This window comes from Leucopleurus acutus (assembly GCF_964270905.1).
Source record: "Leucopleurus acutus genome assembly, chromosome: 6".
Lineage (NCBI taxonomy): Eukaryota > Metazoa > Chordata > Mammalia > Artiodactyla > Delphinidae > Leucopleurus > Leucopleurus acutus.
Genome location: NC_139149.1, coordinates 29,845,553 through 29,860,376, shown reverse-complemented (window position 1 = coordinate 29,860,376; position 14,824 = coordinate 29,845,553). Strand labels below are relative to the sequence as shown.

The 14,824-nt window shown below is 33.9% G+C and overlaps 1 protein-coding gene across 1 annotated transcript in view; it reads left to right on the top strand.

Annotated features, from left to right (window-relative positions):
- LRP1B (LDL receptor related protein 1B) overlaps nucleotides 1-14,824 on the top strand; it is a gene marked incomplete at its 3' end in the record, with an annotated part of 1,833,965 nt that overhangs the window by 1,550,015 nt on the left and 269,126 nt on the right. The window contains exons 47-51 of the mRNA XM_082841888.1: nucleotides 283-402; nucleotides 7,878-7,991; nucleotides 8,235-8,384; nucleotides 10,868-10,990; nucleotides 13,001-13,120. Of these exons, the coding sequence (XP_082698014.1) occupies nucleotides 283-402; nucleotides 7,878-7,991; nucleotides 8,235-8,384; nucleotides 10,868-10,990; nucleotides 13,001-13,120 (627 nt within the window). The remainder of the gene's footprint in view (nucleotides 1-282; nucleotides 403-7,877; nucleotides 7,992-8,234; nucleotides 8,385-10,867; nucleotides 10,991-13,000; nucleotides 13,121-14,824) is intronic.

Sequence of the window (14,824 nt, the reverse complement as noted above, 5' to 3'; positions counted from 1 at the left end):
TTTCTACGCTAGCTTACAGAAATGCCAGAAACAATAATGTGAGTATAGTTTGACGAGGTCTCCGAGTATGAATCACTGAGGTTAAAACAGTCAGAAAGGCTTTTTACCACATGAACTACTTGATAATGCACAGATATTCTAACCCAGAACTTGGATGCCACACGGCACTTGTTTTATAGACCCACAATCCAGTTATTGTGAATGAGGTATCATCTGTGATCTTCTTTTTGTAAAAATAGTTCTATAAGCCCTCCAAGTATGTGTTTTTCTTTTCTGTGTAAGAAAACAGAAGCTGTCGAAGAGGTTTCAAGCCCTGCTACAATCGTCGTTGTGTTCCTCACAGCAAGTTATGTGATGGTGGAAACGACTGTGGAGACAACTCTGATGAATTAGACTGTAAAGGTAAACACATATTGTATCAGCCTCGGAATATTATCATGCTAAGTGTTTCCTAAACTCTTCCAAAGTGTGTTCCTGAGAGCACTATGGTTTCCCCCTTTTGATACATAACAACAGTTAGCATCTATGGACCATACTTTGGTAAATGCTATTGGAGGGGAGTTACTAGAGTCAACTGAAAATTATGACTATATTTTCTGTTTCTATTTCTTTCTTTGCTCACTTCAAAATTCTTTCTCACCTTTTCAGTTCAACCACCCTATTTATGGGACATTTCTACCAGAATGTATAATACTGAATCTACTGCTCCAAAATGTCCCCCTTCATTCCTTAATTCTCTCTCCTAACCATGCTCTCATCATTTTCCTACTTATTGGACAGGAAACCTTGGTACTATCCTTGGTTCCTCCTTCCACCATGTTTTATCACCCACATGTCCAATCATCAACAAATCTTCCAATTCTTTGAGATAGATTCCCCTTCAATCTACTTTGAGCCTGGGTTAACAAAGTAGCCCTTTTATTGGTCTCCGTGTTTCTACTCTTTGCAGTAAATCTGAATTTTTAGTCGTGCTAAAACAATTTAACATTTTACCATAGTAACGACTGTGACACATCAGCAACCAGACTACCTGGGATAGAACCCCAGCCCCACCACTAACTGCATGACTTTAGATAAAGTACTTAACCAACCCGTGGCTCAGTTTCCCAAGCTTTAAGAAAAAGAGACAATAGTTAAATAAGTATATCAGTATTAGAATAGAACTTGGCATATAGTAAATGCTATGTAAACATTTACTTTTTTATCACTTCCCAGATAAAGCATCCCAATGTTTGCAGAATAAGTGACAAGTTTTTAGTCTGACATTTAAGGTCTCCTAAAACCTGGATCCAACAGATCTTTCCAAACCAATTTACCTTTAAAAATCTTTCCATCCATTGAAATACTTTATTGGGTAAAATTCATTAAAGACTGAGACAAAAAATTTGTGAGTTCTGTGTGTGCCCTCAAGTAGTGCAAACTCTAAGTGAAAGATAGTCATTTAAGCAGGTGAAGATGAATATAAGGTGCTATGATTGCACTATTAAGAACACAGTTTTGTTTTGTTTTTTTGGGCTTGGAAGTATCCTGAAAGGTTTCATAGACGAGATTAAATTTAAGCTGAGTCTTAAAGTATAAATAAGGTAGAATGATTAAAATAGAAGAGAATTCCAAGTAGAAGGACCAATAATGAAAACTGCAAGTAATTTGATATGGTTAGAGCCAGATTGCATATTGGGGAGTGGTGAAAAAAATGAGGCAAGTTAGAAGAAAGAATCAGGAAATGAAGATTTTTTTTTGGTGCCATGTTAAAGAACATGACCTTTATCCTGCAGTCACCAGAAAGTTTAAAAAAGGGGAAAAAAACCCTATGATTTTAGAATGAAAACTCTAATACTGAGATCAGAAGGACAAAACAGTAGCATGTTACAGCAGCCAAAACTAAAAATAAAGAGGAGAGAGACAGATATAACAGCATTTTAAAAGGTAGCATAACAAGTCTTTTGCAGTAATAAACATGGAGGAAGCATGGGAATAGAGGAGATACGTGTGTGTGTGTGTGTGTGTGTTGTATGCTTTTAAAATATTATTTGTTTTCATTAATTTTTAAATTTATTTTTGTGTGCCTTTTGTTTGTGTTAGATGGGGATAAGATAATAAGAATAGTCCACATTCTGAGGTTGGAGCACCTGTAGACATTCAGATGGAACTGTTTGAAAGGTATATAGGTAAATATAGATCTGGAGCTCAGGTAGTAGGTTTAGGTCAGAAGTATTGATTTTGGACTTCTTAAAGAGAGAGAGCTCAAAGGATGTATGGTGTAATAGTTGTTTTAAGGGAGTGCATCAGAATGACCTGTTAAAAATGAAAGATACTAATATAAAAAGGAAAAGTCCCACAGGACTAATAAAAAGAGCTTCACAAGAAATTATTTTTTCAAGAAAGGAGGATAAGTTTGCATTACAGAGAAGGCAAGAGGGCATGCATAGACTGGAGTGTCCACTGTAATTGGCAAATAGAAGACAATCTCTTGCTTGCCTTCAAGAGAGTCAGTTCAGTGCAATGGCAAGGAAAAGCCAGATCACATTGGATTGAAACAGAATATGAATGGTGCAAGAGTAAAGACAGTGAATACAGATTATTTTTAAAAAAGGTTAATGGTAAAGAAAAGATGTGTGAAGTACAGTTGTAACGAGAAGGCTATAAAAAGTTGAGGAAGTGGGTAGAATGTGTACAAATTATTTTGTAGCTGATAAAGGACTGAGAAGTTACTCTGCTGTCTTAGACTATATATGACCTTGGCCAAACACTTGAGTAGCTTACTATCTAAGCTGACACTGTAGTGTCAAGTACATTTGAAAATTAAGTCAACTATTGTTTCATATTATTTATAAAATATTAAAATATTAAAAATGATAAAATGTAGTAAGATACGGGAGTAAGTAGAGGGAAATGGATAAGCATTTGGAAGAAAGGAGGAAAGGAAACTAGAAGGAGACCAGAAAATGGGTATGTTCTATTAGTTATTTATAAGCAGGAAAGGAGAATATAATGAAAACTTTAAGCTAGGATAAAAATAAAAATATCAAGCTAGAATGTGAAGGAACTGAGTAATAAATACAGAAAGTAGATTTTAAAACAAAATTCATAAAAAGAGCTACAGAAATGTAATCAGTTACTGTGGATTTTCTTGGAAAACATTTTTTTTGAAAAGCAGTAAGTAAATTAGTGTGTTTGGGTTTATGAAATATAGTACCTAGTACATGATATGTGTTTATTAAACTCTTACGTGGCTGGTTGAAGCCATAGTCTTCCAAAAGTGTAGATAGGTTTCATTCTGCCTACTGATATCAATATCAGCAGCTGAATAACAATAAAATAACTCAAAATGTTATTTCCCCTTTTTTAAATCTAAGCTCTCGATTTCTGTGTTATAACCGTCTCAGCCATATACTTGGGGACAGAACTACTCTGAGAATCAAGTTTCTGTCAAAACTTTTCTTTTGTGATAATAATAGTAAAGAGATCATGACAATTGGATATCTTAAGAAACAACAACAAAATCTTATGCCTTGAATTTCTTCCTATCTAATGCAATACATTTGAAACTGCAAATGCTCAAGCACACGCTATATTACATACTAAAAATTAATAAATTTGAGTAAACGGACTAGCTTCCTTAGGATAAACAAATGGGTAGCTTTTTAAATGAAAGGTTACTTATTACACTTGCATCTTTTAGATTTGATTTTTCTCTCATATTAAGATTGTTCACATGGTATCCCTGTAGGGCACATTTCATGCTATAGAGGAAGGACTTACTTGGGTCCTTTTTCCATAAGCCAGTTTCTTATAAAGCATTAATTCAGATTTGTGTCCGTCAAACACATGGACACTTACAGCACTTAAAAGATAATGAAGGAAAAGGAACATGAACAGGCTCAGGAAGAATGAAAAATGAATGATTTCTCCAAGCCTTTTCTTCCAGTCACTCCTTCTTTGTTTCTGTAGTCAGTGCAACATAGGGATGCAGTGCTTTGTTGTATGTATATATGCACACACACACAAACCACATGTTATTGTTGAATGTAAATAAAGTAAAATATAACACAATTTAAACAGTACAATAAAAATGTCAATAAATACAGAGAGATTTTGATAGGCTGTGGAGAGAGGCTATGGTGGAATCATCCGTAAATTATTTGAGGTACTATTACAGTTTTGTTTGTTTAATTTAGATGTTAATAGTAATTAACATTACTCTTTTTTAATGCCACAAGTCAAAGAATCTATTTACAGAGTGGAAATGGATATTGCAAGGAATTATTTTTGGTTTCCTATCCTTTGGAAGCAAAGCAAAACCCCAAATCCTCATCAATCTTTTATTACTGCCCCTTTGTAGCAGTTCCTTTCATGACTGAGAGCTTTAGACATCAGGCTAGCTGGTGAGGATCTAAGGAGTTGTTCAGAAAGTTTATCATTCTGTATTCCTCTTCTGGTTGTGTCAGAGTTTGAGTGAATAGATTTGTAGAGAGTGCATAATGTCCCTCCTTCGCTCCCTGTTGAGATGAATATACTCCCTTTGAGAAGTACATGAACTTCCTTGGGCCATCTGAACACCTTTAGATGGACTGGAGAGCTAAGTACTTCTGAGATGACCTAGAGGAGAGGAAACTGGTGAGTTTTTCTTTTTTTTTTTTTTTTCCCAAATTCATAGCAAAACTTTGAAGATTCCACAAACAACAAGCTAAAGGAAAAGGATAAGCGTGCCTGCAGAGGAAATCATCATTCCTTCCAGGTTCGCATATCCTTAGAGCCTAAGCAGTGAATTCAATAAAAGATGTGGTTTGAAAGTAAACAGAAGAGATATGACAGCACATTTCATGTATTTTTTCCCTGTCACTTTCCCTTTGCTACAGGCTGGGTAGGAGAGTTGGAAAAGAAAACGTTGAGTTAGGTTATTTACAAGGAACATCCTAAGAACTAGGGAAAGAGTAATCGATTTTATACCTTTCCTACCTGATTAAATATTTTAACTGATATGGAGAAAATAAGGTGGATTAAATAGGACAATTAAGAAACTATATGAGGGAAAGAATGGTTTTACTTTCTCTCTTGCTGGTACTTTTGAGCTACCATCCCTGTCAGATCTTCCTTTGTTGTATCTCGTTGCTATTCCTGGTGTGGCTGTGGTATATTTCCACTCACATTTTGTAGGTGTACTTTTTCCTTTGTACTATCTGGAGGGAAGAGTCTAGTATTTCCCACTCAGGTTACCTTTATTTGGACTACATTATTTTCTGTTCTCTTTTTTCTAGGACTTTTAGCCTGAAGAAAAGTTGTCAGAAGGCTTTCATATTCACTTGACAAATTAGAGATCCCATAACCTTTCTCCCTCAAGACCCACCCTGAGGGTGAAACACATTTCAATACTTGACTGACCAAAGCAACATAAGAAAGGAACATGATTGAGGGACTAGAGAGGTAGAGGTTTTGGCAGAAGAAGCATTTGCTTACTTATGAAGTGACATTGTCACTATTCCCATGGATTTCTCCTGTTCCAGGACTCTCTTTCCTTGTCTACAAATGCTGGAGACGTTAATCCCCACAACCACCTTGATCCTGCTGCTTATGGAATTGTGCAACCACTTGACATGTCCAATTCCATTGCCACTTATCACCCTATTTAACCCTCTAGTGGTTCCCAAACTCTGTATCAAGTCATGGAATCTATAGAGATAGGATTAGAAGTAAAGGGACAATCGGTTCCTATTTGCACATCTCACCCACTCTAATAGGCCCTCCTCACCAAGATTCAGTAGCCTTATTTTTGTTCTCCTGACCCCCTACCTCATTTTTTCCCTTGCCTTTCTCTTAAATACTATTTCCTAACCACTCTTCTCAACTTTAAAGTTATAGTTTCTTTTCGTCTGGTTAGAGTTCCTCTGTTTCTTTGTTATTCCTAGAATTCCATCCAAGACTGTTTTCTACTTGCTGCACATTTCCACTCTTCTTAAAAGCCATTCTTTACACTTACTTCCACCTGAGCCCCCAGCACCATTTTTGAAACTCCATTACTGTGAAATCCCTGAATCTCCAGTCCTCTTAACAGTCTGACATGCCATCTCCATGTTCATGTAGTCATAATTTGCCTCTTCACTTTATCTGCCACCAATACCCACCCAGATGGACTCCCTGCAATGTACACAGAAGATTCTCTATGGAAGTTTGGAGGTAGATGGAGATGGTGGAATGGGTTGTGATTGCCCCCTTTGCTTCAGAATTAGGATTTCTGGTATCCCAAACTCTAACTGCAAGTATTAGATAATGCACATCAAGTAGCTTAGAGATAAATCTTTGTAGACTTGTCTAGGAATATTACCATTATCTAGAATATTGTTTCACAGAGAAATGAATTCTGTCTTCTAAATAATAGAATTATGAGGAATCTTTTGGAACACAACCTTTTAATAGGAGACTGCTGATAGACAGCAAAGTCAGAAACAAAATGTATATGCTTGTCATGATTATTTTCTGTTATATATTCCATTTATTGTTTCCACTGAAAAATATTGAATGTGAAATGTAATAGAAAAGAATATGGAAGAGATTTTGCTTTATTTAGGAATAAAAGAAAAATACCTACTTTTTTCCTGTTTGGAACAGTGTATTTATCTCTATTTATAATGACATTATCTGTTTCAAATGATGTTATTTTTAATGAAGAAAACAGTGAAGCAATTATAATTACAAATTATAAATAAAACATTTATTCAAATCATCATTTAAACACAAATAAGGATACAATTGCAAGATACAATTAAATATAATAAGAGCAGTGCATTATGAAATACAAATGACATACACACCCTTGAATAAAATTTGCATATTTTAAGATAGCATTTTAACCATTTCCAATTGATATAATTTATATTTATAATTAAATAAGCTCTTTAAAATATCAACCCTAGTAAAAGTGGCATAATCATAGAGCCCTTCAGGTTGTACATTAACATAATCAACCTGTGGAAATTTGAATTTGGAATAAAAATCTCACCTAAGTTAATCTAACACAAAACAAGCCATGCACCTGTTCACAGCATATTGCTGAAAACCATTATATGGTAATGAACGTGTAAGCAAAGTAAAAAGGAATGTATGATGAAGAATAAGCTATTCTGTACAAAGAATATGTAATGATGGTAGCATATCAAAACTGATTTTCATCTAAGCATAGCAGGGATTTGGAAATCCTTTCCAACAACAGAGACAAGTCATACCACATTTGTATGTTTCTTGGCATGAGGAATCCATATTTCCTATACCAAATGTTAGTAATATGGCCATGTGAAAGGGGATAACTTAGCATGATGACTTTCTAGCAGTGCTGAACTATTCCCTCTTTGAGTAAATAAAGCAAATACTCTGGTTTCTCCGTCTCAATCTCTGACTCTGTCTGTGTGTCATTTTATCATAGCAGTGAATGTTTCACTTCTTAGCAAACAGATCAGGATTTCTCTGTATGCACTCAATCAGGCATTTGCTTAGTGTCATACCTTGTATTTTGAAGTTGGAAGGAGAGAGAAGTTTCAGCAGCATTTAATTTTGTTGTTGTTGTTGGTTTAGCGCTGATATGGTATGATAGGGAAAACAAGGCACGGTCCCTGCTTACAATTTAATGGGGGGAGAGATACATAAACAGGACACTGCAATGCAGTATTATAAGTACTACAATGTAGGGAAGAACAGCATGACCGGGGAAGATGTATGAGGCATCTAACCCAAGCTTGTTGTTGGGGGTTATGTGTCAAGTTTGACTGCCCAGAGTTAAAAAGGCAAAACCAAACAAAATTGTAAGAATTAAAGTACTCAAAATGTTAAGCAGGGAGTCATTTTCTATCTCATCTATCCATTTGTTTATTTACCTGTTTTTCTAGTTTCAACCTGTGCCACTGTTGAGTTCCGCTGTGCAGATGGGACGTGCATTCCAAGATCAGCACGATGCAACCAGAACCTAGATTGTGCAGATGCTTCAGATGAAAAGAACTGCAGTAAGATATTCCATTACATTTTGTTTGTTCATGCCTGTGTACCTTTGGCATTACATTGAACAGTGTCTAACTCTTCACTGAACCTTGCCCAGAATTGATATGTAATTAACCCTTGTTGTGTAGGATAATTGCATATTTACTTCTTCAAATGAGGTTAACTTTTCTTGTTTCTATTACCTACATAGAAGGCTTATAATCTTTGCAGATGAGGTGTTTTTCATTTTTCTGTTGACCTCCTTATAGATAATACGGACTGTACATATTTCTATAAACTTGGAGTGAAAACCACAGGATTCATAAGATGTAATTCTACCTCACTGTGTGTTCTGCCAACCTGGATATGCGATGGGTCTAACGACTGTGGAGACTATTCAGATGAATTAAAATGCCCAGGTAATTCTAAAAGACAAAACAGTCTTTGCCTTGAAGATTTAGGGGCTGGTTGTATAGCATAAACTTATTAATTTTCATTCTTGATACTCAATGGCTCAGATTAAAACAAATATTGTAGACTAAATTAAAAATAATCACCCTGTGCTAGACATGCCACTTTATATTTTTTAATGACTTATGGAATGATACTTGAGAAATCTGTTCTATGTTTGGATCAATTTCTTTTTTCATGTTCAGTTCCTCATTAATCCTTTTAAAGTTGGTGATTACGTCTTAAAATGTGTAATCTATAAAGTTTTCACAGAAGTAGTATATACTGAGAGAAAACTATCTATAGACTAAAGGGAGGGAGACTATGTTTCTCACCACTGGCTTTACTCCTGTTATTATACAGCTTGTATTGTCAAGTTAGGCTATTTGATGCAGCTTACACAATCTTTTGGCATACTAGTATGGGTAGCATAATAGTTATCATTACTGGATCAATGTCAGACTGGTATATTTATATATATTAGCCATCGTTACCTACACAAGCACTGAAAAGTGTCATCTTCATTCTTAGGAGAATGCCTTCCATGAGAAGGTCATGAACCTATTTCTTTCTAACTATTTAAGGAAACAAATTTTAGAAGTATATAATAATACCAGAAAGAAAGATGTTAAATTACTATAACTGAAAGTAGATATGCTTGTAGTATACCATTACATGTGTTCTCATACTGCTGTTTCCTTCTCCTGACCCTGCTGCTACAATCACTTTTTTCCATGCTTAGTAGATGTGTAATAAGTTTTTGAAACATTTTAAGAAATTATATTTGTAGGTATTCCACACACAAGTGTATACAATACACACACACACACACACACACACACACACACACACACACGATCTACTCTAAAGAATTGCTATTCTTAATGGTGCATAATCAATCAATTAACTGGGAAATAGCAGATTCCTTTTTTTCTTTTCCCCACTGCTCATCAGTGTGTGACACTCTGTGATGTTCCTTTTGGGTTTGAAAAGACTCGCTGTATCCTAGGAGGAACTGGACAACTTCTCTGGAGGCACTGGCTCACTGCACATCTACATCTTTTCTTTTTTTTTTTAACTTTATCCTTCATTATATAAAACATTAAATATAGAAAATTGCTTTAGACTCATGGAAACTGGGTGTTTAGATTCTTATTCCAATGTTTCTTCTGTAACAATTCTTTATCTCATTATGGCTATAGTTAATTTTTTAAATTATTTTGAAGGCAGTATAACTAGGTATCTATTAAGCTTGTAAATATATATTTTTTAACTTTATTTGTAGTCTTTATATATTTCTAGGATTAATAAGTGATTTTGAAAGCTAACTTTCAACATTAATAGAGAATAGTGATTATATTGGGGAAGTAGGAAAGGGGCATTAATATACACTTATGAAACAGGTGGGCAGACAAACAGGAAGCCAGTAAAAGGTCAGTCTAAATATCTTAGGTTATATCTAGGCAATATCCTAAGAAAACATAAGACATCCAGCACAATCAAGACTTTTTGTGTTAATGATGAATCCCTTCAAAAAGTAATTTTCATCTTTAATTAGATCTAGAAAGTTGGCATTAAAAAAATAGAATGGAGGTAATTTTTGTTACCTTAAAATAGTCATAATGTATCACTATGGTGTGATGCCATGTGTACTCTAAGATTTATTTCCTGATTGGCTGTGAGCCAGTCACAATCTATGTAAAACTGAAGGTGCAAGGGGATGAATGACATCCAATAAAGAGAAAAATCTAGTATTTTCTATGTGCTCTTGGAGGTTATGATAATAACAATACTCTACAATCTGAAAAATATATAATTTACAAAATAATTTTATATACAGATACTTTTTATTCTCATGATGTTTTTGTTAGGTATGACAATTTTAGAGATTTTACTGCAACTTGTTTTTCTTCCTTCCTTAAAATAGAGAATACATATATAAATCTTGTCAAAGCATATGTACCCACTAAGTATGGAACACCAAGTTTACACTTTCTCAGCAAAAATCTACTAATGATTTTATAATGTAATTTATTTTTCATAAGTATGGAATTAAGAATATTTTCCACCTAAAATGATTCTTTAGACTTTGGCTTACTCATTTTATAGTCATCTATAAAATGTTTTATTTTATTTTTGTTAACTCCACATTATTTGGATTTAACAAGTTTTTCCATTAATATCCTCTTTTTGATCCAGGATCCAATCCTAGATTGGATTTGGTTGTCATATCTCCCTGATTTCCTTTGGTCTATGCCAGTTTTTTAGCTTTTCCTTGGTTTTCATGGCCTGGACATTCTTTAATGTCCTCAGCTCAGCTCTTTTTATTTAAGTTTTCTTGTTATTTACCTCTTCCAGTTCAAGGAGTATTACTGTTTTGATATCTACCTATATTGCATAAGTCTAAGATTAATTTAATTTATTTGACATTAAATTCTATATTTTATCACAGTTCAAAACAAACACAGATGTGAAGAAAATTATTTTGGTTGTCCTAGTGGAAGATGCATTTTGAATACCTGGGTATGTGATGGTCAGAAAGATTGTGAGGATGGACTTGATGAATTCCACTGTGGTGAGACATTATATCTTGTTTTACTTTTATAAACTATATTATTATTTATATACTGATATTCTCTTACATAGAGATTTTACACAAAATATTGCTAATTGATTTTCACATCAATTTTTATTTTGATTAAATATCACAAAATGGTAAAAATTAAAATAGAACAGAAGAACTTATAATGGAGAATAACAATCTCCCATACAGCCTTTTCATTTAACCTTTTCTATTTTTGTTAGTGGTTACCTCCATTAATCTAAATGATATATTTATACCTTCATTTCCTGACTTATTAAGTTCAGATGCTAATGTATTTACCTTCTGCTGTGAAAAATAAGGATTTAGCTCACACAACTCATTATAGTCTCCCTACCTCTTATTGACTATTATTATCCTAAATGTTTCTATTAATTACATGTATAGATTTAAATAGTATAGTTAAACTTGCATTTCTTCAAACTGTCGTCTATCACTATCCACATCCTAATTTCTGTGTGTGTACATTTCATTTCACTTGGCAAGGTAAGAAAGCATTTAAAATTTTTATTTTTATAAAATTTATGGATTTTATAATTTTCAGGCCAAAAAAATTCCTATAAAAGCATAAAAAGCATATATTCACTCTTTTCATTTAACACAAATAGCAAACACTGTGATGAATAGAGTAGGAAAAAAGATTAAAAATGGATTGTCTAAGAAATGCCAAAGTCCCATAAAAGTAAATGTCATCATGAAATATGAAGGTGCATTTTGTTTGATTAAGATGCCATACATCTTTACATTACAGCCAGATTCTGAACAAGATTAACAGAGAACTTTACAAATAGTTTATGTAGAGTCATACTTCCTGGAACAGAAGCCATTATATGGTTGTATCTTCTTTAATTTTATTTTTTCTGGGCTTCAGTTTTTCTAAATGTCTCTCTTTTCACAGGTCATGTTAGTAAATATTTGAAATAAAAATGCAAAGTTTTTAAATAGTTTATACGATAAAAATCAAATTTTTATTTTTATAGTCACTTACATTTTGAACATATTAATTTGGTAGGATTTTATTCTTGGGTGTTTCCTGGTGATAAATGGACTAAGGGTGGAGGAGAGCAATCACAAACTTTGGAAATAAATGGAATACACCATTATAAATGCGTAACTTGGTAATAAAATACCAGCCACCATGCCAATGAATATGGATGTTATTAGTCAGATTTAAGTGTTCCCAAGGGAGAGAAAGGAAAACATCAAAGTGTTAAGTATGTATAGGTACAAAACTGATGGCTTGTCATCAAGCTAAAACCCCCTGAGTCACGTCACCTTTAAAAACAAATGTATATGGTGGTGAGTTCACCATATTTATGACCTTGCCTAGGATGTAATTTTTTTCTCCAACTGTTCAAAAATAGATTAAAAATTAGGAAAAGGGCTTCCTTGGTGGCGCAGTGGTTGAGAGTCCACCTGCCGATGCAGGGGACACGGGTTCGTGCCCCGGTCCGGGAAAATCCCACGTGCCGTGGAGCAGCTGGGCCCGTGAGCCATGGCCGCTGAGCCTGCGCGTCTGGAGCCTGTGCTCCGCAACAGGAGAGGCCACAACAGTGAGAGGCCTGCGTACCGCAAAAAAAAAAAAAAAAAAAAAAAAAAAAATTAGGAAAAAATGACTAGACCACACTTGGAATATTTATTTTATATCTGTACCCTACATGTTAGAAAAAGACAGTAATGTACTTAGGGAGAGTGACCAGCATATTGACTAGCTCAAAGTCAAACCCTGTGAGATTATGTTGAAGGAACAATGTTGTATAACCTGGATAACTCAGAGAGAATATGCAAGCCGTGGTCAAAATTTTATAGCATTGTCATAGAGAAGAGGACTCTGGCTTGTTTTATTTGGGATGGCTGGTTTTAGCAAAGTCTAAAGAACTTTCTCGTGTTGGATCTTTCCTAAGAATGTCTCAAAGGATTTATTTTTTCTTTTGCACCTAAAACAAACATTCTTATGGGTTTTTTTCCTTGTTTTTTTTTTAGGTTCCTCTTGTTCTTGGAACCAATTTGCATGTTCTGCACAAAAATGTATATCTAAACACTGGATTTGTGATGGAGAGGCTGATTGTGGAGATGGATTAGATGAAAGTGATAGCATTTGTGGTGAGTTGTTTCTTTTGTGTTCTTATTCAGTTTTTAGGAGTATGATACCTACGCTCTGTTGTTTTAGAGTATACAGAAAACTTTGTCTTCTACTTTGTTAAACTTAACATTAAGCTTATATGTATATACATTTCGATGTAACTGTTTTTATTATTTTTATGACAACTTATCAGTCTACAATTTTTCATATATACATTTACTATTAGAGTTTTAGGGTTTTTTGCTGAATATTGACACAATGAATGTATTTGCAAATTGTATTTCTAGTCTTCAGTGACTTCTTTAGAATGGATCTCAATGATTGGGATTACTTGGATCAAATGACTGAAAATTTTCTCATTGCTCTTGATAAGTATTGCTAAGTCACCATCCAAATTTACTGTGCAGGTTTATACTGCCATAAGCCACACATGGTGTGTGTTTGTGTATTACAGTAATTACGCTTATTGAATTGTTTTAAATGGAAATTAAGGAAGCAGGCTAATGTATATGATTTTAAAATGTACTTAAACATTCAGCTTTATAGGATTAGAGGTAGAGTGCCAAATGTCTATGTTTACTATACGTCAACTACATTGGCTAAAAACCAACATGATTGCTTTTAATTAATCACAGACATTTAACAAATAATTTAAATTTAATTATTAAATGAATTTTTTAAGAGGTAGAAGAAGGAAGCAACCTAATCTCCATATATTTGTTATGGTTGGCCAGGCATTCTACTAAATTATTTACATGTCTTTCTGTCTATTTATCTTTCTGATCAGTTTCCGTATGTATGTTTGTACCTATAGCTATATATTCTTTGTTCATTATATCAACCCTATTTCATAACTGTTATCATTCTCATTTAAGAGAGAAAAGGACCTGAGTCATAGAATAAGGCTCATTTATGGAGTTAAGTGTACTTAACACATTTTTTAAATTTTCAGGAGTTGTGGCCTGCTATTTAGGTCACTATCATGGAAAAAGGACTATAAGATTTCTAATGTTCACACTAAAATGAAGTTCTCTGTATGTATCATAAAATTGGAGATATCCCCAGAAAGTAGGCAATTTATTTTCCTGTATTAAGCCACCTAAAATCTACTTTTTATTTACACTGCTGAAACAATTTAGTTATACAACAGATAAAGATAAATGTAGAAAGATTACTATCGAAAACCTCTGAAAGGAAAAAAAAATCATTAATTAATTAGATGACTGGCCAGTCTGTTTTAATTACTTTGTTTCTCTTTGCTATTAAATACTTCTTTTTTAAAAATTTTTTATTGGAGTGTAGTTGATTTACAGCGTTGTGTTAGTTTCAGGTGTACAGCAAAGTGAATCAATTATATATATACATATATCCACTCTTTTTCTTTTTTTTTTTAGATTCTTTTCCCTTATAGGCCATTACAGAGTATTGAGTAGAGTTCCCTGTTTAATTTTAACAAAAAGACTACTAATTTACAGCAGGTTGAACATGTTTCTGGTCTCTAAAATTATCTTGCTTTTGACCCTTTGTTTAATTCTACACTAAATGGCTCCCCTGACACCTCTATCCTTCTTAAGTGGACACAGTATAATAGAAGTGGTAAACACTCTAAAGTCATACAGAGTTGAATTCTCCCGCGTCTGCATTTTCCAGCTGTGTGATCATGGGCTGGTCCATTTTATCCCTTATTCCTCAAATTCTTTACCTATTAAATGGTTACAAGACAT